General features: G+C 41.1%; 1 protein-coding gene across 2 annotated transcripts; it reads right to left on the bottom strand.

Annotated features, from left to right (window-relative positions):
• Positions 1–1718: 1718 nt before the first annotated feature.
• ano10a (anoctamin 10a) lies at positions 1719–26971 on the bottom strand. 2 transcript variants are annotated; one of them, XM_086154923.1, is made up of 14 exons: positions 26872–26971; positions 23402–23554; positions 23015–23212; positions 22373–22507; positions 18469–18588; positions 18149–18333; positions 17265–17649; positions 16809–16864; positions 16617–16691; positions 16233–16421; positions 15949–16140; positions 15240–15368; positions 5924–6040; positions 1719–2801 (listed from the first exon to the last, which is right to left on the bottom strand). In XM_086154923.1, the coding sequence occupies exons 2-14, from the start codon at positions 23547–23549 to the stop codon at positions 2760–2762; spliced, it is 1971 nt and encodes a 656-aa protein (XP_086011049.1). In that variant the 5' UTR covers positions 23550–23554; positions 26872–26971; the 3' UTR covers positions 1719–2759. The 2 variants fall into 2 exon arrangements, with proteins under 2 accessions (XP_086011049.1, XP_086011048.1); XM_086154922.1 differs by having other exon boundaries at positions 26852–26933.
• Positions 26972–27023: the final 52 nt, after the last annotated feature.

The following is a 27023-nucleotide window of genomic DNA, read 5'->3' as shown; positions in this document are numbered from 1 at the left end:
TTTGAAAAGGAGCTTGTCACGATCAAAGATGGTAACAGGATATTGTGAAGGGCATTGGCAATAAGCTATACCGTTTGTTGCAGCTATTTGTACGAAATCATTATTATTATTATCATTATTAGTATAATATATAAAAAAAAGGAAAAAAAAAAAAAACGTGTGCAGCTTTAAAAAAAAAAAAAAGCCACATTGGAAAGAAGAGGGCAGGGGTAACTATCTTTTAAATAAGTTTGTTCTCTTTTGGTTTCTGGAGATTTCTTTAAAAAAAACATGTAAAAAAAAAAAGATTTGTAAATATTGGTGCTCTCTCTTTGTTTAGAACAGCAGAGGAATCCTTTTTGGTGCATAGCTGTACAGTAATTAGCCTTATGATAATTAGTAATACTGTATGGTGTCTCAGATTTAAACAGAAAAAAAGAAAAACAAAGCTGTGTTTATACTGTAATAGTCTCCTGACTGTTGGTCGCTCGGCTGTATCCAAATGACTGATGTGCGTTTGTTTCGGTGTTTGACATTCGTTGTCACTGAGAAGAGCCACAGAAATGTTACCGGACCAAAAAAAAAAAAAAAGATTAAAAAAAATATATATAATGAATTTCCAAAAAAAAAAGCATCAGACAAAGAAAAAGAACTGACGGAAATATCCATTGTATTACTCTGTGGTTGATACCTGTTGTCGTAACGGACGTAACACATAGCTATGGTAATATCCCAAAATAAAATGAGGAATCCTGTCTCTAACCTGTGGTCTATTAGGTCCCTCTGTGAGCAGGGGCTGGATGTTTGGCATGTATGTGTGTGTGTGTGTGTGTGTGTGTTCCAATGCTGGCGGCAGCTTATTTGACAGCGCCACTTTGGTCCCAATAGGAAATGTCCTATTTGGTACCCCAGGCCTCTAAAATAAACTAGTCCTTGCATCTTCACACCACTTCATAATTAATGTTTGTATTCAAACAAAAACCTGCAGAAATACTCACACTTTTATTGAATTTGTATTGTAAGATTTCACCCCGACTGGTTGCTAGTTGATCACAGGGCCACATATCAGGACAACCAACCATTCATTCATTCATTCATTCACACGCCTGGGCAATTTAGGGTTTCCAATAAACCTCCTGCATGTTTTTAGACTTTGGGAGGAAACCCATGTAGAAACAGGGAGAATCTGTTGACTACACAGAAAGGTCCCCTTGGTGATCAAACCAGGGACCTTTTGCTTTGTGGGGGAAGAACTCACCACTGCGCCACCGTGGTTGATTCTATGGAAAAAAAAAAACCCATCCAGCTTTAATGCATAAAGTAAATGGAATATGGACTTCCCTTTTAAAATCTACAATTGTCACAATCATTTCCTTTAAAAGACTTTGGGACCGTATGAATGCACTTTTTTTTTCATTTCACAAGATCAACAGTCCCATTCCCCATATATCTGACATCTTTTGAATCATTTTTAAGCTTTTTATGGCCGCGAACATTTTCAAATGAAAATTTATATTGACAAACTAACAACTTTTATTGTGAAAGGTCAAGGCATCTGAAATAGATTGATGCTGCATGGAATGATGTGTATCCCAGCTGGCTCACAACCTGGGTTCCTGAGGGTTTTGAGAGGCTTTTAAAAGATGATTAACAAGCTACAAAGGCCACACACATAGTTTCTCACCCAGCAGTGTCCTCTGGGCCTGCTTTATAAACAGATGAAGCAATGAACGAAATCAACTTGTTAAACCATTTATTTGATGACAGTCACTACAATAATGTAAATAACAATTTTCACTGAAGACATCCGAAGGCACCGTTTGGTGATAAGGAGCGCTTAGTTTTAACATTTCAAGTTATAATTCATCCACCCTGGTGTGACACCCTCCAAACACGACATTCCGACCTAACCCCGTCAGATCCAATTTCAAATATATTTTTAGACAAAACAAAGAAATGACAACCCGGAGGAGGGGGACAGTAATACCCCCCCCTCCACATATAATTAACGGAGAACATGATGACAACCAACTCATTTTACAAATGTAAACATACCAGTGCAAAAACACAGAACTCATGTGAAAGTTAAAATAGCACATGTGCATGGTAACCGAAATTTAATCAAAATGTACTGGGGGCCTTATTTTAAGGTAATAATCTACATCTTCTCACACTCGTACTTTTGATAAATATTAAAGTTTGCTGTATTCTTTGGTTGTGTATGCATTATAAGCTAACATGGGACTGACCGGCAAAGGCAACTTCACTGACAGGTGCAAAACTTACTTTTGAGCGGACAAACGCAGTTTAGGGAATGCGATGTTGCACCTCACTTTGGATGGCGCTGCAGCAACAGTATGAACCACAAAACTGATATCAGCGGACGTAAAAACAAAAATACTTGTTACGGGAAAATCCTTTCACAGGATCCTTTTGTGATTTGTGTGCATGTGTGTGCATACAGCCACTGAAACTGAAATCTAAATTTATTTCAGAGTATTTGGTGCGTCAGCATGTCTTCAATAGTCAATAATGTTTTTAACGTGAGCTGGTCTGAATCAGCCACCAAGTGCAATAATATAATAATGCTTGTGTAACAATCAGATACCAAGCGTCACCACAAGCTGCAGAACTGTCTTTGCAAAACTGAAACTTCTGATTTACCCCCCTTTCCCTACACCTCCTCTTCTGACTCCAATCACTTTATAAATATATGTCTGCCATATGTACGTGCTGTGCGGCGAGGAGTCCATCAATATCTGTAGCCTCTTCTCCTCTCATCACTGGCTGCTCTTGCCGAACTCCGAGGCTTCCAGTATTTTCTGAAAAACACAAACACACATATAGGAAAAATAGCAACAATCTCTCTTTTTTGTCTCGCGCCGCAATCAGGTGAAGGCGCGGGAAAGCAAAGGAGAAGAGGCAGAGAAACTTTTTCCCTGGAGTGAGAAAAATTCTCTGAAAGACCGCTGATAAGTAAAATTTTGGTACGCTTTTCTTTTTTGGTCAAAAAGCGGCATCTGACCCGGAAAGGGACTTGGATTGTGCTCAAACAATCAATGGAAGTGCCATTTAATTTAAGCTGAATAAATAATTAAATTAAAAAAAGTTTGGACGAGTCTCCAAATGTAGGGAGAAACTACTCAGCATTAAAAAGGGCTGATAAACAAGAAAAACGGCTTAAAAAGTTCATCCTCCATCGGGAGGCGATCGAAGGCGGTGAGAAACGTTGCCATCCAAATTGCGGCGCCAACAAACCGTAGCTGAGAAATGTACGTTGAAGTTTTGGCAACAATTTAAGGGGCGTGATTGATTTATTTAAAGTTGGCAGGGTAGCCATATTGTCTTACTCCTCTGCTGGAAAAGCGACCTGGTTTTGATTTGAACCGAATCGTGATATGACTGTATTTGTTCGACAACCCCGAGGTTGACACGTTGACAGGCTAGAAGGAAGCATGTTGCTAGCCTGTTGGACGTCAAGGTTCGAAACAAATCCGCAGATCTCTCAAGCCCTTATGGTGGGGAACCGTAGGAAGGAAGTTTGAGGGGTGACTAAGTGTGCAGCTCTCTCTTTCTATGAATCCAATCAGCCGATCGACAATCACACAGCCAGGTCAACAAAAAATAAGAAAAATAATGCTTTTTTTCCGTCCTCAGACAAGAATTCAAAATCAATGTTGGAGTCACGGTAGTTAATAGGTATCAAAAATCGGATGGAATGACTCAGTGTCACTTAACCAACCATGCTGTTATTTTGATGCGTTAAATTAGCACGCCAAAGTTTAGTCCCTCCTGAAGGTGGAACACGCGGTTTCAGAATCCCTCGTGCACAAAGAGAACTCCTAACGCCGGAGACCCCTCATGCTCCATGAGTCTTGCATACATCACCAATGCGAGAGGAGCACATGGCGCCATTATTCCCCCCCAGGGGGCCGTTTATTTTTCCTGGAGAGCAACTGTTTGTACCAACGCAGGCAATCCAGTCTGAAGCTGCTGAGCTCAACATCCTGTCACAGACTGCTGATTCTACGGTTTGAGGTGAATTTACTGAACCGGGGATACAAGCTCCGCAGTCTGGGGGTGGGAGGGGTTGTAACCTACGCTCACAGCCACCTGAGAGGAAGTAAAGGACTGCCGAAACAATCTGGTCCACCGTTGTGTAGCACCGTGATTAAAACCTCCGTCATGTTAATTTTTTTTGGATGTTATTGACTCCTTTGAGCCCCTTACACTCGAATAGACAATGGCGCTACTTTAAGAGAAAAAAAAAAAAAAAACACAAGCTGATCTGATTGTTACTTAAAACATCACAAATTTCAAGCATAACACAGCGTTGTTAAGATACCAGACTCGCGACGTGTTTATTGATGTTAGCGTCAAGTTATTTGCCACAGGGCCAATCAAGTACCGAGTTTGGGGCAGCTACTTACCCTCCAAGGAGCGCCCTCTGCAGAAGCCAGACAGCATAGAAAACACTAATCAACAACATAATGCGGTGGCCGTTGGGAAGCTACGTAGGTCACTGGATTGGCGCGTCGACTCCACAGCCGAGATTTGACGAGAGCTCATTGGCTCACGTTTCCCTGGTCCGATCACGAAGAACTAGGTGGCACTAATGTACCTTCTGGCTTTCTGAAGCAAGGACAAAGCCGTCTAACAACTGGACCAGCGCAAAACGCTAATGTTATTCCAGTGGAAAATTGGGGGGGAGCCAGAGGGTTCAGATTTGTTGGGGAAGGCAGCGAAGGGTGTAGATGCGTGGACAATAGGGCATCCCTAAACACCACCGAACACAGTTGGGGATGGAATGGATTCTTCCCAATTCGATCTTTGGGTTCTTTTACATTTGTTTGATGGAGATGCCGTTTGCCGTTTTATGTCATTTGTACAACTCTTCTCATTTCTAGCATCAATTTAGTCTTGCGTTGCCTGTTACTAATGTATATCATCAGTATTTGTGCTACTCTTGCTCTGTTATTCTGGTATGCGAATGTGATACCGTATAGAATCAAGGAATTTTGGAAAAAAAAAAAAGGAAAAAAAAATCAGTTTCAGGTAAAAAACTTAAAATTTTGAATTGCTCTTAAAATCTTGAATGTTTGAATTCTTGACTGCAACTGTATGTTTTTCTTTCTTTCTTTCTTTCTTTCTTTCTTTCTTTCTTTCTTTCTTTCTTTCTTTCTTTCTTTCTTTCTTTCTGTATGTTTCTCTCTCATAGAACCAGAACTTCGGTGAAATAACTGATTTCAATATCCGATTATCAAAATGCAACCAAAATTTGGGATTTAGTCTATTGGTAAGGAGAAGGAAAGTAAAGACGGAAAGGTAAGAAGGAAAGTTGCTGGAATTAAATCGCCTTGACAGACCAATCCATTGATTCACTGATTGATCCATTGATTGATTTGCCCCAGGGAGTCATTAAAACAAAGTTTTTTCTTGAATGTCAAAATAGTGATTGTTGAATTCTGGCCAGCCAGCAAGCAAAGCAGAGCAAAGTTACGGTAAGGACAACTTGCTATTCTGGGTTGGCAAACAAAAATGATCTAAATTTCTATTTTAATTTAAAAGAAACGAAACAAATGAAACTTAAGACTTTAGAAATATGAGTCATGCCGACCAAGCATCGACAACAACCGTGTTGTAAAAATGGTGTGGAGAGAGGGAACTGCACACGGAGTACACCGAATACTTTGAATGAGTACTTACCCCCTGGGTTATATAAATACATCTTAGGTGTTGTTTTGAAATGTAAGTATTTCAAAATAAATCCAACAAGAAAGGGCAGGTGTTTTAACTTATCTATTTAAAAAGAATTCATAAGTTATTGAGCAAAAAGTACTTCATCAGTCATGTCTACTATAACTGTGCAATAACATCTGTTTATTACGCCAGCCTACAATCCCAGGGTAACGTTTTACCCAAGACAAACATTTTCTGGACTGACCTTTTTCTTCAGGGCTTCCAGTGATTCGAACTCCAGGCGGGCCAGCTTGATCTGGATGTGCTTGGGAACATCTGCGATGAGGAAGGCCAGGATGAACTTGAAGGCCAGCAGCCCGTGCTGAAATCCCCAAACACACACCAAAAACATTGTTGAGAGATTATAGCGGTGTTAATTAGAAATGTTAACTTCGACAAAACAAACAAATTAAAAAAAACAAGAGTAAAAATTAGGTGCAACAGAGTTGAAATATTGGTGTTTTTTGTGGAATTGTTTGCTATATGGAAGCTTGATGCAGTGGTGTTCAATGCACACAGATGAACACAGATTTTAAAGGCAATAATACTAAATGTATAATAGATCTCAGATAACGCACAAACACTATTAGAAGCAAAAGTCGGGATATGTTGAGCGAATGCGATTCCCAAATGGACACACATACACACAAACTCAAGGACCGCAGGCCAAATGTGGCCCGCCATGTCATTTATGTGGCCTGCAAGAACATCTTAAAAGGTCTGATTGTGATAAAATAAACAAGTCAAACACATGCATTGACCATAAACTACATTTCCCACAATTCATGTTACCCACAAAGTGACGGCATCCCGCCATTAGATTGCAGTGTATCCACATCAATGCAATTTTCAAGTGTAAATAAAAAATACAAATGATCCCTAAATGCCCAGGATGAGAAAAGTTTATGCAGATGGAAGGCTGTTTCAAGAAAGACGGGGATGTTTATGTATCATTTTGGATTTGACTGAGTAATACATTCACAGATATTTAATATTGAGGAGTAGTTACATATATTCTAAATTACATTTGGTTATATTTACACGTTACATGTGGCCCTTGAAAGGCAACCATTATGCTGATGTGGCCCTTGGTGAAAATGAGTTTGACACCCCTGTACTAGACTCTCTCTTACACTAAACAGGGTGTGCCTTCACACACACACATACACACACACACACACACACAAGCAGAACTCCTGCAGAGTCTATCTGGAAGACTGCCAGCTCCCATCAGCTCTTCTGAGTCAGCTTTTTTTTTTCCTCATTAGCGTAATGGCTTCAATGCGGGCTCCGGCAAATGTAACAAGTAGTCGGAAAGAGTGGACAGCCGCCAGATAACTGCTCCACAGAAAACGGTAAAAAAAACATGATGGTGAGGCTCGGGGACATAGGTTAGGAAATGTGTCAGGCATGTGACACTTCTGAGTGATCCGTTCCTCTCTGAAACTACAGACAAATGAGAAGTTCCTCTATATGCCCTGAAGGCTTGTCACCTGTCTCATAGTCTCTTTTCATTTGTGGGCTATAGGTGTCCTGTTATTAAGGTACATTGAATTGGGTTTCAATAGCTTGCATTAGTATGTGCAGTACTTTGCCGCTGCAGATCCAAATCAGATTTTATTTATCTAGAGCCAAAACACAAAAGTGTCTTTCAAGAAGAGCACGTTCGGCTTATACTCTTTAAATTGAGTTACAGGAACCCAGCATTCCCAGAAATTGGTGACGGCGGCTTGGGAAAACAAAAGACAGATCTGAGCTCAATATAGGCAGCCTTCTGTCTACCGATTTGGGGGAGAGAGAGCTTTCATTTTTATAAAATAAGCAATTGCAGGTGCCTGGTATGACCGCTGCAGTAAGTCAAGCCACGCCCTCCTGGGAAACCTGCCCAATGAGAGAGCCACGGGTCTGGGTAACAGATACGAGGTTACTTTCTTGCGTTGTAAAAGGGACTTTTAAATGCAAGCAGGATGAGAAGAGTGGGAGGAATGAAAGAAGTGCACCATGCGAGTTGTCACTACAGGTACCATCACTCGGGACCTGAGGCTGATCCCCTGCAGAATCAAAGCGCCACCATGCAGGATGTGTGTTGAAACTGACCATTCCGGAGCCGAAGTGAATACATATCATACAGTTATCTGCACTTTTTTGACACAGGAAGCAGTTACGAAATGTGTGTGGGTTTCAGGGTTAGTGCAAAGATGCAGATTCATTGCGCGAGCAGCAATAAGCCAAGAGGCATTACGCCTCTCGAGTGGATGCAGCTTCTCCGCTGCTTTACAAGTAAAGGAACCGAGGACATGCCAGATTTTAATGCGTTGTCAAGCAGACTGAAGCTGCACACTAAACATGTACAGCTTTTAGTTGATTGCTTAAGCTACTAAAGGGGAATTTATAATTCTTTGGCTTGATGGTCGGTACCCCCACGGAGACGTGAAGGAGAATGTGATTTAAGCTCTGTAAATAAATATATGTCAAGTTGTTTTTGTTTGTCATGGAGGATTATGTAGAAACTTAAACTGGCTTGATTGATCTTCTTCTTTACCCAAGTGTCCTTCTGCACATTCACTTTGGCCAAATCCTTCCGCTGACCAGTAATAATTGTACTTAGCAGCTGTTTATTGTGCCAAAGCCACTGGGGGGCCCGTAAACACATGCCTTGTTTGCTAAATTCGCTGTATTTAGCACTTGGGGATGTTAATGTAATCATAGCTCATGAGTTAGCAAAATCAGTCTCCAAACACGCTTGGGTGGTTCCCTGGTCCTACCAATCAGCTAATTGAATATGAAATTGTGGATTATTTCACTCTGTTGTTAACTTCGGTTTCCTCCAATCCGGCAACTTGACAAAAATTCTCAGTTAGCTCCTCAAATCTATCCGGACCCATCCGGCCCAATTATTTCGATTCTCAATGGAATCCAACCAGCCAGCAGGATTATAGGAGTACTAGTGAATCTTAACTAAGGTAGGGGAAACACTCAATTCTGCTGAGGCTGGCTGCTGCAGAAGTGGACTGAACAATGTGAATGGCACTTGTTGAAAGAAAAAAAAAAAATAGTACTTTAACATTGGTTGCGCTTTTTTATCTGATCTACTGTGCATCCTCTGCACTGTGAGGAGAAAAATCTCAAATTCTAAAAGGATTGTGAGACAGCTTAAAAACCACAACACAATACAGGATTTTTTTTTGTGTGTGTTAAAAATGAATAAACTGATTTGGACAGACTTCTCTTGCAAAGTGGACTGTCTGGTTGAGTGATGCACTTTAAAGTGCTGAGGTGTGTAGCATGATGCAACTCCACATTGGAATGTTAGCAACATCTTGTGTGTCTTGATCACATGCACTGTGTGTAAGGATGAGAAAGGGCAAGGCAAGAAAATATTTGGAGAATATTATGGCAAGAGTGCAAAGCTGTACCTAGACATAGATTTGAAAAGAGCTGTTTCTCTTCACCACTGTTGCCAAGTGCTTGATCATGAGTAGAACATTAGGTTTCTTTCCATAATTTGTAGTCCAGACCTTCCCTACATGGAAAGTATCATGAGACAACTCAGTTGTGATTTAGTTATACATAAATAAATCTGAGTTGACTTGACTTAACCAGTTGGTGGTGTTATAAATGAAATATAGTTAATATACTTGCATGCGGTGGCTACTTAGACACCTAATCATCATCACTCTCATTCACAGTGACGGGGCAAGCATTTTTTCGCAGTTAAATAGCATACACAACATCGGACTAGTATCTGGTGCAGCTAAACTGAAGGCGTCCATCCTGGATGTACCATTTTTTATGTCTTCTCAGCTTGAACACATGTGAATGTCTGATTTTGCAAAAAAACATGAAACTAATATCAAAAAATAAACAAGACCAAACAATAAACTACTCCAAAAATAAAGACCGCATTTTTTTTTAAAAGTTCCCAACAGTAAATGCACAGGCGATAATTGTGGTGGGACATCAGCTCCTTTGGTCATGTTCCTTGCAAAGCAGACACATTCTTCAAAACCGCTTTATTTCAAATGAAGAGAGGTGCCCAGCCAAACAGCTGCGCACGACAGTCCAGCTTGATAAGAGGTGGTCCTGATGTCCTCGTGTCTATTTGCATAGCTCTCCTTTGTCTGGCATCACATTATACACGCTTCATCTTTTTACGCTTATTGCTCCGCTCTTATGACTGCTAGCTAGCTCTGCTCTGTTAGACTGCTATTGGATATACAGTCTACCATACGTCATAAATGAATCTCTCTGTAACTGCCTTCCTTCCCTTTCTTTTCTCTCAAGTTAAATCAATACTTCACTTCATACTTGTCTTTCTAGCTCTTTATAAGTGTACAGTACTGCAATGCAGTGTATTCCTATATCATTTTTTCAGCTGTTGACTTATTATCTTACTGTCATCTTTCAACACACACACACAAACAGACACACAGACACACAGACACACAACTGAGGTGATGCATGTATCGTACACATACAGTACAAGAGAACAAACTTAAAAAAAAAATCTTTTCCTGTGTTCAACAAAGCAGAAACCTCTGTCAGGTGAAGGGCCAGGGTAACAAATACGGCTCACTTCCCGCCCCTGGCCAGTGTGCACTCTCGTGCTGTAAAAAGTCTTGTTCGCTTCAGTTCTACAGGAGACAATTTAGAGGAGGACAAGATTGATAGGTGTTGGCCTGCAACTGGCTTACCTCAGATTGCAGGGCTCCCTTGACATCATCTAGCGTCCAAAGTTAATTTTAAAATGGCAATAAAATAGAAGTCTGATGTGAGTTATGACATGCAAAAAACGTTTGGTGCAGCCTTTCAGTTAATTTTTTTGGGGGGGATCACGTGAATCAAACCAATTACCAATCTGAATTTAACAATGTGGGAAATATTAATGGGCGTGACGAGTGGTTCAAATCCACCGACTGATCAAACTACATATATAACAGTCACATTCAACAACTGTTTACGTAAAGGACTGTATAACGTGCCATATCTTAACCCAGTCACACACATCCCATGGCAACAATTTGGAGTCAAGTTTTACTTCTATGGCAGAGAAATAAAACCGTTGTTAGATTCTCTTAATGCCTACATATTTTTAAAGGCATGGGTGGCACAGTGGCAGTGCAGAGGTTAGCGCTTCAGCCTCAGTCCCTGGTTTTATTCAGAGAGGGTGCCTCTCTGAGAGGCTTGTGTCCCCCCATGTCTCCGTGGGTTTCCTCCCACAGTCCATTAACATATTTTAAGTAAATTGAAGACCCCTTAATTGCCCATGCGTGTAAATGGTTGTTTATCTCTATGCGTTAACCAGTGACTGGTTGGCAACCAGTCCAAAGAAAGCCGGGATAGAGTCCAGCAGACCCTGTGACCCTGAGAGTAGGATAAGTGGTATAGATAATGAACGAATGCATGTTATTAGTCATACTTGCATAATGCAAAATAATTCTTGGCGAAATCTTCTTGAGAGGCTGCTTCAGTTCTGAACTCAAGCAGCCTCTCGGATGAGGGGTGAAACTTCTACAAGTGAAGAAATTCAAGTCCAGCTGCCACAACAAGAAGATTTCAACAAGAATTCATCATGACCTGGATGACTGAGAACCTCCAAAGAAATGCAAAATAATAAAGAGTCAACAAGGAGGCATATGGTACACAGACTAATTTCTGTAAAGGGGGAATTTCGAGGTCAGAGCAGAAATGCAAATGCCCTGGAACGTCTTTCTGCGCGACAACAGGCTTTAATTTCGGGGAACCGCGGCTCTTTGGAAAGGAGATTACAGATGTCTGGTACAGCCAGAGGGGAGCTGACAGCAACTCTCATCCTCTCTGCGCTCATCTTGACAGAAAGACAGGTGTGTGAATGTCGGTGGGTGGACTTTGCCTTCAGTCTCGTCTGCGCTGGGGTGTTTTTGTTCCATTACTCCTTGGCAATAAATGTGACTTGTTACCTCGCTTTGATAAAATGGTGTTACTGTTCCTGTTAAACTGCAATGAAACAGTTCTCGCTAATAATCTGCTCTAGGATATTTTACAGAACAACAGACTTCTTTTGTCCTTTTCTCTACATTTTTCTCTATCGGGACTATTTCAACATATATTTGGCAATTTGAAATATATCAATTCGCAACGTTACGAATTATTCCATGATGAACTGAGGGAAAGAGAGGAATGAAGGTTACCGAACAGGAAGTACAGATAAAGAAAGTGGAGGATTATAGGTACCTCGGGTCAATAGTCCGGATCAACGGAGTGTAAAAAAAAGAGTTGAAGAGATGCGTTCAAGCTGGTTGGGAAGGATGAAAAAGGGTTGGAAAGAGGCTGATGTGTGAAAAAAAGAGTATCAGACAGAATGATAGGACAGTAATGAGATCAGCGATGCTATCTGGTTTAGAAACAGTGGCACTGAGGAAAACACAAGCAGAGCTTGGAGTAGCAGAAATGAAGATGTTAAGTTTCTGTTTGAGAGTGATTGGGAGTGGATAGGATCTATAATGAGTCCATCAAAGGGACAGCATATGTTAGATGTTTTGGAGATAAAGTAACACTGAGATGGTCTGGACATGTCTGGAGGAGGGTTAGTGAGGATAACGGTAGAAGGATGCTGAGGTTGGAACTGGCACGCAGGAAGCAAAGAAGAGAGCCAAGGACACATCTGTGGGTGGAGCCAAAGAGGACATGAAGTTTGTTGGCTTGAGAAATGAGGATGCACAGAATAGCATTAGATGAAGGGAGAGGATTTGCAACGCAACCCCTGAAGGGAGGAGGCAGCCAAAAGGAAAGGGAAAAGAATACTGAATAAAAGCTGTTTAACCCTGAAACAGCAGGACATTGGCACATCACTGTGAAATAAAACAGATACTGGCATATCTACATTTCTCCTTATTGTCTATATGAGCACTGAATCTCTTGTTGGAAGATACTTAATGGCAAACATTACAAGGAATAAGGAAAAGAAGACTCCATTATGAGCTGAATCAGGTTGGCGTGAACATTAAACACTTTCCAATTCCAGACTGTTCCAATACATTTGTCCAGTGTGTGGACTGATGTCATTTGCAAAGCCACAATAAGTACATGCAAGCATTTTTAATATGCTCGAAAACCTTATCCATCACATTATGTCTGTCCTTCTATGCACAGGACTTTTAACACACTCTGAATATTTTCTTGCGGCTGAAAACAGCCAACAATGGGCGTCCTGCTGTTTTTCTATCATGTACAACTGGAGATGAGAAGGAAACATAATTGTTTTGCGGTAATATCATAATGGCCTCGGGAACATTTGAATATGAACCCCTTTCCACATCACCTCTGCTGTGCTTGGCGATACCGCAAAGTGTTGAAAATAAAAGATTAATCAAAATAAACAGGAGGACATCACCTGGTTCTATCAGTACCTGCAGGGCCAAGCTCCAATGAGCCACGCACTTTACACTTCCTAGTGTGTCTTCTTCAACAGCATCACACTTCAAAAACTGTGTGTTCTCATGAGTCCAAATATTTCCCCAAAAAAATACAACAGAGCAAAGACGAGAACTAGCTGTGAACGGAAGCGTACTCGGCCGAGAAAAGAAAATTTAGAACACACACACACGCACGCACGCGCACGCACGCACGCAAGCAAGCACAATGAGAACTCACTCATAGAATCAGATATTGTCTTGAGACGGCCAAGTTTGCTCTCATATATGTGAGAAAACTAGGCTGGACTCTGGCTCCATCTTGTGTGGGAAACTCAGCCATGGGTCTTTCGCCTAAAGAAGCACGGCCAAGCCAAATGAACTGATCCCTCTTCTATCCACTGGTAGGCGATACCACATTCGAAAAATCGACAAAAAGGTATAAAAACCTGGTGTCTATTAGACTGACCAATCAAAAAGGACCAGGGCACAATAAGAATATTAGTACTACAATCACTTTATAATCTTATTTACATACTGTACAACTTAGTGAAACAGTCTACATTAGATTGTTTTTTGTTTTGACCTAATGTGCAGTACTATACCTTTTACTGATTATAGGTGTGTTATTCTTTTTTTACAATATTTTTTAATTTGGGTGAATATGTGATAGGTGATATGTAGATCTGTTTTATGTTTTTCTTGTCATTGCAAGAGATGCGTCAATGCCAATTCCAATGTACTTCTGACCATTGATGATAAAGCCTTTCATTCATTCTTCCTCACTCTATGCTCCCAAAAACCCTTTAGACATCTAAAATTAAGATAACACTGCCTATATCATGTTTTTACCTTAATGTTACACACACACACATGTATTAAATCTATTAACTGCTACAGAAAAAACAGAATTTAAAAAAGAAGAAAAGACAAACTAACCTATATTTTCTAACTACAGCAAACCAAAAAATGCCATCTGTTTCTGTGTACTGTCATTATCCCATTTACTGGAGTGTGCAGTAGTAAAAAAAAAAAAACAATATTACCGTACAATGCAAAACATAAATATTTATCAATTGAAATTATTATTTTACCTGGTTATTGGGATTTTTACTCACCGTTTGCACGACAGGGTTGTGAAAGCTAAATAAACTGCATGCCGGCCAGTGGCATATTGGTGGTTTTGACACACATTCTGGACGGCATAAAACTTAAAACTGGTTTTATCTTAAAGTTACATGATCACTATAATCAACAAATTTTGAATTATATTCATATAACTAGAAAACGAAAATAAAATACATTTAAATTAGATACTCATTTATTTTCCAAAGGCAAAGCGTGAGGGATCGGAGGGATGAAAGAGCCCCATGCGGCCGCAGCGCTGCAGATTGCCGACCCCTGGGCGAAGTTTCATCCAGAAACTGCTGCCCAAGGGCTGATCAACCTCTTTAAACAATTCCTGACACCTATCGCCGTCCTTGCTCTTGAATGTTAACGGTGGCTAGCACCGAATCTGCATTCAGGACTATATCTATCGATCCCTGACTTTGACATTGATCAGCCTCTTCCAGCGGGGCTCTTGGCTTGGTTAGATGTCCTGAAGGTCAGCTTCCAGAAAGGATTGTTTAATTCCCCTATTTCAGCTGTCATTTGAAGACAAGCTATTGATTTGGTTGTTTAAAAGGATTTTTGCTATCCCACTTTTCTTTTTTTTATCCTTTCAGCCAAACTTATTATTTGCACCTTTTGAGCAAAAAAAAAAAAAAAAAAAAAATATATATATATATATATATATATACACATGCATACATACATACACCCATATATATATACCTATATACATACATATACCTATACAAATATGTCTATGTAAGATTTTTCAATATTATCCTGCAAGTTTTTGTGTATTCTACCAGCTAGCCTTCTCTGTTTGTAAAAGAGGTTACCCAAACAATGACAAGATACTGAGACTTCTGATACTTTGAACCAAAAAAAAGAAACACTATTTGTTTCATAATTGCATAGGCATGCATTACAATTCTGATCATTCTTCTATAAAGGACAGGAGTCGATTAAACATAATATTAACACAACTGATGTGGAAAAGATTAAATTTGTGTCACTTACCTCGGCTGCCACAGTCCACAGAATGAGCTGCATATCCAAACCATCGAAGTAAAGCCTGACTTGCGGGGACATGCCAATCAGAGCACAGTTGGTGACAATGGCAATCATGCTCATCGCTTCGAAGGCCAGCTGGATACAGAGACGGAAAGCAAAAGTCGGCAATGAACCCAAATAAATGGATGCTCTTTTGGTTGGTCGGGTGCATTTTGGAATCTCTTATGAATCTTTTAAACTAACCCAACCCCTGTAGGTGGCAAAACGAATGAATATTGGACTCATACTTTGAATTTTTCTTTTAATACAGTCTTAATTACAAAATTGAGGTATTATCAAGTCTATGTAAAGCAGGTCTAGACCACACTATTTTAAAATAATTTACAGAAACTCAACATTCCCCTATGAGCAAGCCCTTGGAGACAGTGGCAAGGAAAAACTGCCATTGCACAGATCAGAACTCAATGCTGGCAACCTTCCACCTCAGCCTACTGGTATTATATAACCTTTCTCACTTATGGCACTTTTTGAAGGCAAACACATGCCTCGTCTGAATTTCAACCATGGCAATTATAAATAATATGTCCATTGTTTATCGAACAATAAACACTGACACCTTTTTCCTTTGTTTCCAGAAAAAAAAAAACCAATCACGTTAATCCTTGTTGCTACTGTGAATTATAAAAAACACGTACTGTATCTACATGCCACTTGCCTGCCAGACTCCTATGTTGGACGCTGGCTCTGAAAATGGCCGTTTGAACACGCAACACATTTTGAAGGCATCCGAGTACACCTCCGTGATGTTGTTCAACAATACCAACACCGCAGCCAGGGGGTAGACACAGGAGAACAGGCTCACATATCCAAACAGCAGGAACAGCTCCAGGTAGTCATCAAATGTGCCCTAAGAGAGGAATAATCCATAATCAGGGTGTTGAAGATACATTCTGTCTTGCCTGTTGTTTGGTTTGCTGAAATCGACCCAGGCAAGCCTACCAAATAGGTGCTCATGTCAGCTTCCAAATGGACCTGCTCGGCAAGCGGGAGCTGCTTGTCCTCCAGGGTTCTTTTCTTCTGCACTTTATGGATCATCATCTTGTTGCGTCTCCTCTGAAGCCAGTACGGCAGGAATGTCTCCATGACCTGATTAAGTATCTGACTGGTGATCAACAGGGTGGCCAAACTCTGAAGAGAAACAGGCAGAAAATGACACTGCTGAGCACAGGGGGCATTTAATTAATGAGGTTTGTGAAAGGATGAAAACGAAAGGTGAAATACCAAGGAATGTGCATAATATTTTCAAAGTATAATAAAGAACTGGGTGCAGAGGTTCAGTACATGTCCTGAAAGTGTTTGGAGAGGGAGTGAGAGCAGACTCACCTGTCTGAGCAGCACCATGTCGTGCATCACAAATGCGATATAGAACAGCGAAGAGAAACAGTTGAAGAAGTTGAACTGCAGAGAGAAAATGGTTAAGGGGGTAAAAACAAAAACAAAGCTGAATTCTCATTGCAGTAAAAATGAGTCGTTGGTAATTGTTTTAATTGATGTGCATAACTCAAGTGAACTTACAACTAACACTTTTAGGACCAAATGGTTCTGATATGAAGACTGCAGTCTGTGATTTTCTGAAAAGAGAAGAGTCGTTGGGTGCATGTTTGTATGGCTAATTACAACTCTGAGCCTTAAAAGAGCTTGCAAGCAGGCTTAAAATGTATTCAAATATTAGACAAAAAATAATGAAACCAGATGGCTTATTATAAACAGCCCTAAAAATACAGTGCAAGTCAATATCAATTGTTGAAATTCAGATTCTTTAACCTGAACTAAACTTGATTATTTTCTTTGATGATTCAGGCATTCCAGCATCATCCCACGATTGTTTTTTTTGTTATTTTTAACCACATCAACCTTGAGATACAAATGTTCCATGAGTTAACACAGCCTTTTAATTTAAACCATCCGCTTGAATTAAAAACATTAAACATCAGGCATGCAGATGTTGGAAGAACTCATGATTTACTCAACCCCACTCAGTGAGTAACTCCGCGACGTATCTGTAGAGGAGGTTCATGATCTCTATGACCACAGCGTAGATAACGCTGGGGATGTACGACAATATTTCCGTCCAAAATGTGGGGTCTTCATCGTGGACCTTTAAAGCCCAGCCCTCCATCTGAAAGTAGATCATCATGATGTAGAGGGAGAGGTAGAGGCAGAGAAGCACGAAGGGCAGGGACACGAAGTAGACCCGGAGCTGCCTCTTGACACTGGGATACAGAGGCTCTTCACGCCCTGTCACAGGGTTGAATCCCAGGTTGCCGTGGAAGCCGGGCCGGGGCTCTTCGAACTCCTTCTTCCGGCTCAGTGTGCCCCACTGGTATGCCAATGAAGCGCTGGACCGCTTCCAAAGCTAGTGGAGGAGAGATGTAAGCACTTTATTGTTACTTCATTCCACATTATTTTCATCAAAAACTACATATCATTTTGGGGAAAAAAGGGAAGTGAAATATAGTATCTTCATCATAACTTAAGCTAACCTCAAATAAATCGCTTTCTCATATCAGTCTGATGAGCTTTTTTGGAATCTGGAGCTTATGTATGTAATAGAATTGATGACACACCATTATATCAGTTTCTTACTTGTGTAGAAAAGGTTAAAATCAAATGCAAATGAGGTGAATGTGTTGACGCTGTATAAAATTTGTCCATCCCTACCCCTAGCCCATAAGTCCATTTGTCCGTGCTTCCAGGTTTCCCCATCATACTTTGCACGGTTATAATTCTCATTACACATTCCAAAGACTGTCAAGAGCACAAATTTGGAAACAGTGCGGCACTAGATCATAACTCCACTTCTGTGTGGCTAGGTGACTGCGGGTCACCACTAAATGGAGAGTCGGTCTCCTCACCTCCAGGATGATGGTGCTCCAGATCAAATTGAAAACGGCAAATAGGACGTATTTGTCATAGTCATCCCAGTCATACAGATAGTAGGGCACCCCAATGAGAGCCATGGGCAATAGGGCCAGAGTAAAGTATTCCAGGAAACCAAAGTAGAGGGCCTGACCCTCTCCATAGTAGTGTCTGATATCATCTGCAAAACAAGATGTGAATAATGTGGAATGGAGAGGCCTGCTCTCAAAATAACATTCAGCCAATCAGTGCTAAATGATAGAAAATGGGTGTAGAGGGCTACATTTTCTTAATAAAAGCTAATAAGTCTGCTTACGGATGGGTTGAAAGGACAGCTTCATCTTTTTGTACCAAGTGAAAGACAGTCTCTTAAGTTCCTCCTTATCATGAAGAGGAAAGATCTGGATCAGGATTCCCCTTGACTGCAATCTGCGAACTCAAACACCAAAAAGCGGCATTTTAAATTCAGCATTGTGACGTATGTCGACTTTGATACCACCATCATAAAATAAGTATCGTCTGTGATAACTAGCCATTATTAACCTTTTTTAAATTCATTTTTCTGACAACTCAACGTTCAGCTCATTGTCCGACTGTCATGCAGCTTTTAACCAGGATAAGAAAATATTGTGCTCCATCTACAACAGGTCTTTCTATTGTCAAATTCAAATAGACGAACAGTAGTTATCATTTCATCTGCCATTCTCTGAGCGCATTATCAACAGATGGTGATCATGTTGTCTTTTACTGAGACTTGTCCAAAAGAAATGCTGAACAGAGGCGTCCTCTATCTCTAACTGCGAGTTAATTGTTTCCTAGTCACGACGCAGAAATATTTCACGGCAATTATATATGCATTGTTTTCACGTTGCAGCTGCTAGGAGTGCAAAGAAGGCTGAGGAGAAGGAGAGCAGGCTGTTTAGTCTGCTTACGAGATTAATGCTGACTGCAACAATTCTTATTCCTTATAAGCCTTGTTATTCGAGGCACTACTGAAAATCTTCTTCTTCTTCTTCTTCTTTCGGCTTTTCCCGTTAGGGGTCGCCACAGCGAGTCAACTTTCTCCATCTAACCCTATTCTCTGTATCTTCCTCTCTCACACCAGCTACTTTCATATCCTCTCTCACTACGTCCATAAATCTTCTCTTTGGTCTTCCTCGAGACCTCTTGCCTGGCAGCTCCAATTCCAGCATCCGTCTACCAATATATTCACTATCTCTTCTCTGTACATGACCGAACCATCTCAGTCTGGCTTCTCTGACCTTCTCTCCAAAACATCGAACATGTGCCGTCCCTCTGATAGATTCATTCCTGATCCTATCCATCCTGGTCACTCCCAAAGAGAACCTCAACATCTTCATCTCTGCAACCTCTAGTTCTGCCTGCTGTCTTTTGGTCATTGTAACAGTTTCTAGTCCATACATCATCGCTGGTCTCACCACTGTCTTGTACACCTTTCCTTTTATTCTGGCCGATAGTCTTCTATCACATAGTACCCCTGACACTTTTCTCCACCCATTCCAACCTGCTTGGACCCGTCTCTTCACCTCTTTTCCGCACTCTCCGTTGCTCTGGACTGTTGACCCTAAGTACCTGAAATCCTCCAGCTTCTTGATCTCCATTCCCTGTAGCCTCACCGCTCCACCCGAGTTCCTCTCATTCACACACATATATTCTGTCTTGCTGCGACTAACTTTCATTCCTCTCCTTTCCAGAGCATACCTCCACCTCTCTAGATTTTCCTCTACCTGTTGTCTGCTCTCACTACAGATCACAATGTCATCCGCAAACATCATGGTCCATGGGGATTCCTGTCTAACCTCATCTGTCAGCCTATCCATCACCATTGCGAACAAGAAGGGGCTCAGTGCTGATCCCTGATGGAGTCCCACCTCCACCTTGAACTTCTCTGTTACCCCTACAGCACACCGTACCAGTGTCTCACAGCTAGCATACATGTCCTGCACCAGTCCAACATACTTCTCTGCCACTCCAGACTTCCTCATACAATACCAGAGCTCCTCTCTTGGCACCCTGTCATATGCTTTTTCTAGGTCTACAAAAACGCAGTGCAACTCCCTCTGGCCTTCTCTGTACTTTTCTATTAGCATTCTCAACGCAAATACTGCATCTGTAGTACTCTTCCTAGGCATGAAGCCATACTGCTGTTCACAAATGCTGACTTCTGCTCTCAGTCTAGTTTCCACTACTCTTTCCCATAACTTCATTGTATGGCTCATCAACTTTATCCCTCTGTAGTTGCCACAATTCTGCACATCCCCTTTATTCTTAAAAATAGGCACCATCACACTTTGTCTCCATTCTTCAGGCATCTTCTCACTCTCTAAGATCCTGTTGAATAATCTAGTCAGAAAATCTACCGCTGCCTCTCCTAGACACTTCCACACCTCCACAGGTATATCATCAGGACCAACTGCTTTTCCACTCTTCATCCTCTTCAATGCCTTCCTCACTTCACTTTTACTAATTTTTGCTACTTTGTGGTCTACAATAGTCACCTCTTCTACCCTTGCCTCTCTTTCATTTTCCACATTCATCAGTTCTTCAAAGTACTCTTTCCATCTTCCCATCACTCTTCTAGCATCTGTCAATACATTTCCCTCTCTGTCCTTTATCACCCGGACCTGTTGTACATCCTTTGCATCTTTATCTCTCTGTCTCGCCAACCTGTATAGATCATTCTCACCCTCCTTACTATCCAACCGAGCATACAAGTCATCATAAGCCCTTTGTTTTGCCTTTGCTACCTCTATCTTTACCTTTCGCCGCACCTCCCTGAACTCCTGTCTGTTCTCTTCAGTCCTCTCAGTATCCCACTTCTTCTTCGCTAACCGCTTTCTCTGTATACACTCCTGCACTTCCTCATTCCACCACCAAGTCTCCTTATCTACTTTCCTTCCAGATGACACACCAAGTACTCTTTTACCTGTCTCCCTGATAACACTAGCTGTAGTTGTCCAATCATCTGGAAGCTCACCCTGACCACCCAGACCCTTTCTCAACTCCTCCCTGAAAACCATGCAACACTCCTCCCTTTTCAGCTTCCACCATTTTGTCCTCTGCTCTGCCTTTGTCCTCTTCATCTTCCTTGTCACCAGAGTCATCCTACAAACCACCATCCTATGCTGTCTGGCTACACTCTCACCTACAACTACTTTGCAGTCACTAATCTCTTTCAGGTTACCCCGTCTATACAAGATGTAGTCTACCTGCGTGCTCCTACCTCCGCTCTTATAAGTTACCCTATGTTCCTGTTTTTTCTGGAAAAAGGTGTTCACTACAGCCATTTCCATCCTTTTTGCAAAATCTACCACCATCTGTCCCTCTGCATTCCTATCCTTGATACCAAATCTGCCCATCACTTCTTCATCCCCTCTATTGCCTTCACCAACATGTCCATTGAAGTCTGCACCAATGACCACTCTCTCATTTCTGGGAATATTCTGCATCACTTCATCTAACTCATTCCAGAACTTCTCCTTCTCTTCAGATTCGCATCCCACCTGCGGGGCATAGCCACTAACAACATTGAGCATCACACCTTCGATTTCCAGTTTCAGACTCATAAGTCTATCTGACATTCTTTTCACCTCTAGGACGTTCCTAACAAACTCCTCCTTCAAGATAACTCCTACTCCATTTCTCTTCTTGTCAGTACCATAATAGTACAACTTAAAGCCTGCTCCTAAGCTTCTAGCCTTACTACCTTTCCACCTGGTCTCCTGGACACACAGTATATCCACCTTCCTTCTCTGCATCATGTCGACCAGCTCTCTACCTTTTCCTGTCATGGTCCCAACATTCAAAGTCCCTACTCTCAGTCCCAGACTCTTTCCCTTCCTCCTCTCTCTCTGCTTCCGAACACGCACTCCTCCTCTTCTTCTTGTTCTTGTTCTTCGACCCACAGTAGCCCAATTTCCATTAGTACCCTGTAGGTCATCAGTACCAATGGCGGTCGTTGTTAACCCGGTCCGCGACCGATCCGGTATGGTATAGTTTTGGTTGTCTCGCATATTTGGTTTTGGCAAAAGTTTTACGCCGGATGCCCTTCCTGACGCAACCCTCTGCATCCGAGGCACTACTGAAAATATATTCCAAAAATAAATAAATAAATAACATACCAAAAAAAAGAGACCGAGAATGCCTTATGGTTTTATTGTACAGACCTCATGAATCTACTACTAATAGAGCCAACTTACTGATAGATTTGCCGGGGTAGAGCTTAGCCTGGGGGTATCCTGGTACGTGAGTCTCATCTTTTGCTCGTAACGTCTCCAGCTCATGTTTAATGATGTACTGACACTCCGCCATGCTGAGGAAGCTGTCGCCGTCTCCTGCAGGGCAGAGCGCATCAGAGGGTTTATTATGCTTCATCTAAACTTTTTGATTATTTTTTTGGTGCTGATGCCAGTAGGTTATTAATTGTCTGAGACGGAGCTGTTGTTTTTTGTTTTGTTTTTAGGTTATAACAAAAATGCCATCAGTTTGGGGATTTATTTTACAACCAAACCATCCAATCAGGCAAAGACAAGTACCACAGTCCAGCCCCCATGTCCTTCATTTACTGTAATTTACTGTCCTATGTCCCAGCTCTAATCGAATGCCGGGGCATATACTTCTGGACCAAGTTCTTTAATATGTTTTGAAAATATAATGCAGTTTATGTGGTTATGTGTGTGTGTGTGTGCGTGTCTGTTGGGCTGTTGGGGAGGCAGGATGATATTAGAGAAGAAAAAGGAAGTTCAGTTGCCACAACAAGATTTAACAACACATAACCAGAGCTGCTGTTTTTTTTTACCATCACATCCAAGCCTTCTTGCAGGCCTTGTCACGAATATCACCTTGAAAGTCTTTAAAGTTATGTTTGTTGGCACAGGTGAAGCCCCTCATGGATCCATCTTTGAATTCCTTGAAGAAACCCACATCCTCAGCACCGGAGAGCAGCCTCTGCCTTGAGGCCCCGACCACAAACATGTTGGAGTTCACCTTCTCCTGGGCTTCAATGCAGGGGCCCAACTGCTCCACAAGCAGGTCAGCGCCTTGTTGACCAGATACAGCACAGTTATTACATGCACGCACCCATGTGCGTGAGCGCGCACGCACACACACACACACACACACACACACACACACACACACACACACACACACACACACACACACACACACACACACACACACACACACGCCTTATGACAAGCAGAGCAGACAATAAAGGGCAGCTGTACCTCCATTTTGTTGCTTGTCTCGTAATCTGCTCAGGAGCCATGCAATAGCTTCTTCATTGGTGTCTGAAGCCAACTCCACCACAACCAGGGGATCAAGGCTGGACCCACTGCTGGCTACTGAGCTCTGGACCATCATTGGCTCTCCCATGGAACCTAGATTTGGTGTACAAAACAAATTTATCCATGAAAAAAAGTGAAAAAAAGGTGACTAATTTTTCTATGTCAATATCATACCCTGTATTATTATTACATATTCTATGTAGTAATATATATAATAATCTGAACACTTTCTCCCCATGTCAAGCAATTGCTATGCTAAAAACATTTTCTGGTAAAACAACACCAAGTTGATGGATTGTCAGCAAGCCCTTGGCCTAAAGCTAGCTGGCCAATATTTTGTTTGCTTTGTAGAAATTACAGCATGGGGGCTCAAAACAACGTCAGCTGAAACTCATTTAATCTTAATTTTTTTTCATCACGTTTTGTGTACGGTAATCACAGTGAAAATATAAATGTGCCAACTATTGCTCCTCCACCAGATTACCCAAAACAAACAAACAAAAAGGCATCGGTCCCTTCATTGCCAAGTAAGAATATCTTCTATGTATGAAATTTTATTTCTGAAGCATTGAAGACAATGACTCACACCGCCGCCTTTAGAAAGTAAAGTATCTTGGCACAGAGTTGGATTTCACTATTTGATCATTTCTTCTTAACCAAGGGATTGACAATGACATCGTATGAGAGCGCCATTTGCAGCAGTAGTCTTGAGTACTGTATGCTGGCTAAAAACAGTTCTGGTAGGTAGTTGCACCACAGTATAAGATTTCATCATATCTGTGGTGCTTTTGCTTTCTAGGAGTGTTTTAGTAGCAGTGTTTACCTAATGCATTGAAGCAAGCCAGTGAAAGGCTTGGCCTATCATCAGTATATACCCACTACTTGGCGCATAGATGGGATACTTTTTGAGAACACAGTTAAATTCTTAATAACGTTACAAACAAATTCAGGTATATGGATAAAACTACAGTATATATGGAACACTGGAGGACCTTGAGGACGAGGGACTAGCTATAACTGTGTCTGTATCCCCTCCGAATTCATCATCTCCAAAGAAAAATAACCCTCCTGGCTGCTGGTTGAATTAAACTGTTTTAAAGTTTTGAAAACTTAGTCTGAGATTATCTGTTTGCCCTTAAAAAGCCAATTTTGTTGATTCTCAAAGTACTTCCTGATATTTTTTTTTCTTTTCATTAAGACAGACAACATCTCATTGGGTAAACTGTTTCCTTATCTGGGCCATTCCAAAAATGTATGCAGTTGGCCAGTTCAACAGCAAGCAGTTGCCAAAGGACAGAATGCCATGTTCCCATAGAATTAGAAAGGATGCAAATGGAAAGTAAGTTGTTTGGAAATCAGAAATAAAATACTTTCACTGCATTGTCACTGCAACACCATTGTCTCTCTTGAAGAGAGTGTCTGAAGGACCAAGAACTGTGTTAATATAATTGTTTTTGAGCCACTGTGACATGCAGCTAAGCCGTCCCAGCTTAAAATTTGGTTTGGTTACAAAAAAAACAACAAAATCTTAAAATTTCCTCCTCAATACAATGAAAGAAAGCCAAAAATAAATAAACTTTCAAAAATACATGGCGAGACAAGAGGCCTTCTAGATTACGAAAGGCTACATGTTCAGTCTCGGTGAACAGACAGCTCTAAGTGTTGACACTTGTGTTTGCAAATCATTGAGCCAGGATAAGCTCCAGGATACATGTCAGGTAACAAACCATACTTGTTGTTTTCCCTTGTTTTACAAGATACAAGATACAAGATAAGAGACAAGATACACTTACATGTAGGCAATATGAAAATGGTACAGTAGTATCAAAAAGTACAGGCCCTGCTTTTCACAGTGAATGACAAATGTTCCATCACAGCAGATAGAATGACTATTGGGATGATTTTGTATAAAGTGATCTCTTTGTTACTAGGTGGGGGGGATGCGGGGTCACCAGAGCTCTACTGTAGAGGGGATGAGTTTTTTCAGCTACACAGTAAGGGCAGTGGCTCGATACCAGACAGCTGTCCCGGCTTATGTTCAAGGGGAACTGAGGAGCACTGCGTTATATTTAGTCCATTGGCGATGTCTATACGACAGTCAGCGAAAAGCAATGTACATGCAAAAGGGTTGATAATAGGAACAAAAAATACCTGCAAATGAGCACAGGAAGCTGTAAGCTTTGTTAGATTAGTATGATATTGATAGAATATGAAAACACATACTGCGTTTTCCATTTGTGTATATTTAAGATCCTTGTGCGTATACACTGTGTGTACAATCGATCTGAGGTTGTGTAAAAAAGTATTTAACTATGTAATGAGTTTTGCAGCTCAAAGAACTGTTATATTGACAAGTCTCATCAATCACGAATACAAGGCATGTCTGACTTGTGATTTTTTGAAATCACTGCAAACAGTCAGTTAATTACTTGACATATGACTGATGATTTAGTGTACATTACATATTCCTATGGCATACAGAATCCACATAATTGTGGATTATGACACTTTGGAAATCTTGATTTATCTCAAGGTATGCATGCTCTTATTTGCATATTGCCAATGATAGCAGTGTGGTGGGACTTGTCTTCATCCCTTCAACTGGTATCTATGCCTCCTTTTGTGCCGGTACAGGACTTTGATACACTTTTACAAATCCTGAAAAACATTTGTGAATATATGTGTTTGAGTGAAACCCTCTGCAAACACGCAACACTACCATGAGAACTGAAGATGTGAACTTGCTATCTGTAGTTGACACATCCATTTCCAACCCCTTGAAAAATATAATAAAACTGTGAATGGTATTGACTGCAGCTACTTAATTATCTTATAATCAATTAAGCTCTGAAAAAATGCATTACTATAAATACATACTCCTCGAGTTTTAAGTTACAATCGCTGCTTTTGAACGTAGGGTCTTGTCAAATGCACGAATCCTGTCTCAATTAAATGCACGGGCGATCACCTGCTCACATCCCCACTTTTAAAGATTTTCAACATTAGCCTTGGATACTTTGCACATTTGTAGGCGTATCACAACATACAGTATGTCGGGAGAGTGTCTTTGGAGCAAGAATTAAAGGGACTGTCATGAGTTATCTTGCCATTCCCCAACACATGTAGTTTGTTATCTGGGTCAACTATCAATATCAAATGTGAACGGAAATGCTAACGTTATTCTTCAGCCGTTTCTAATCTACACACGCACCATAGGAAGTTTTAAACCGGCAGTTAAAACACAGAGGGGAGGCTAACACCTTGCAGAGGTTGGTGAGCATTAAACTGCTTGACATCTCTTGAAATTAAATTAGCAATACTTCCAAAAGCTGGTGGCCCGAGCAGAGGAACCGTATGTGGAATTTAAGGTAATATAAATGTGTTTCTTACCAAGGCTGTCCAACACTGACCGTTTTTATTTCGATCTTTGATGATCAAAGATTGAGATGCCTCTTCCGGATCGCGTCTCCACCTCGGTGGCAGGATATGCTCGTTTTACTACCAAGCACGCTGCGATGTGCAGATCGAGACACGGGTAGGTTGAGGCAGTTAACACCGCCCG

Source organism: Fistularia commersonii, chromosome 11 (genome assembly GCF_037954325.1).
Source record: "Fistularia commersonii isolate RoL2024-O1a breed Wild chromosome 11, RoL_Fcom_v1.0, whole genome shotgun sequence".
NCBI lineage: Eukaryota > Metazoa > Chordata > Actinopteri > Syngnathiformes > Fistulariidae > Fistularia > Fistularia commersonii.
Note: the sequence above shows the minus strand (reverse complement) of the source record. Positions and strands in the feature narration are given on the sequence as shown.

Coding starts and splice junctions, on each gene's coding strand:
- ano10a (XM_086154923.1), bottom strand. CDS start 23,549: ATGGGAGAGCCAATGATGGTCCAGAGCTCAGTAGCCAGCAGTGGGTCC. Junction 18,589..22,372: donor CTACCCCGGCAAATCTATCA/GTAAGTTGGCTC, acceptor TTGGTGTTTGAG/TTCGCAGATTGCAGTCAAGG. Junction 16,422..16,616: donor ACATGGTGCTGCTCAGACAG/GTGAGTCTGCTC, acceptor GTTTCTCTTCAG/AGTTTGGCCACCCTGTTGAT.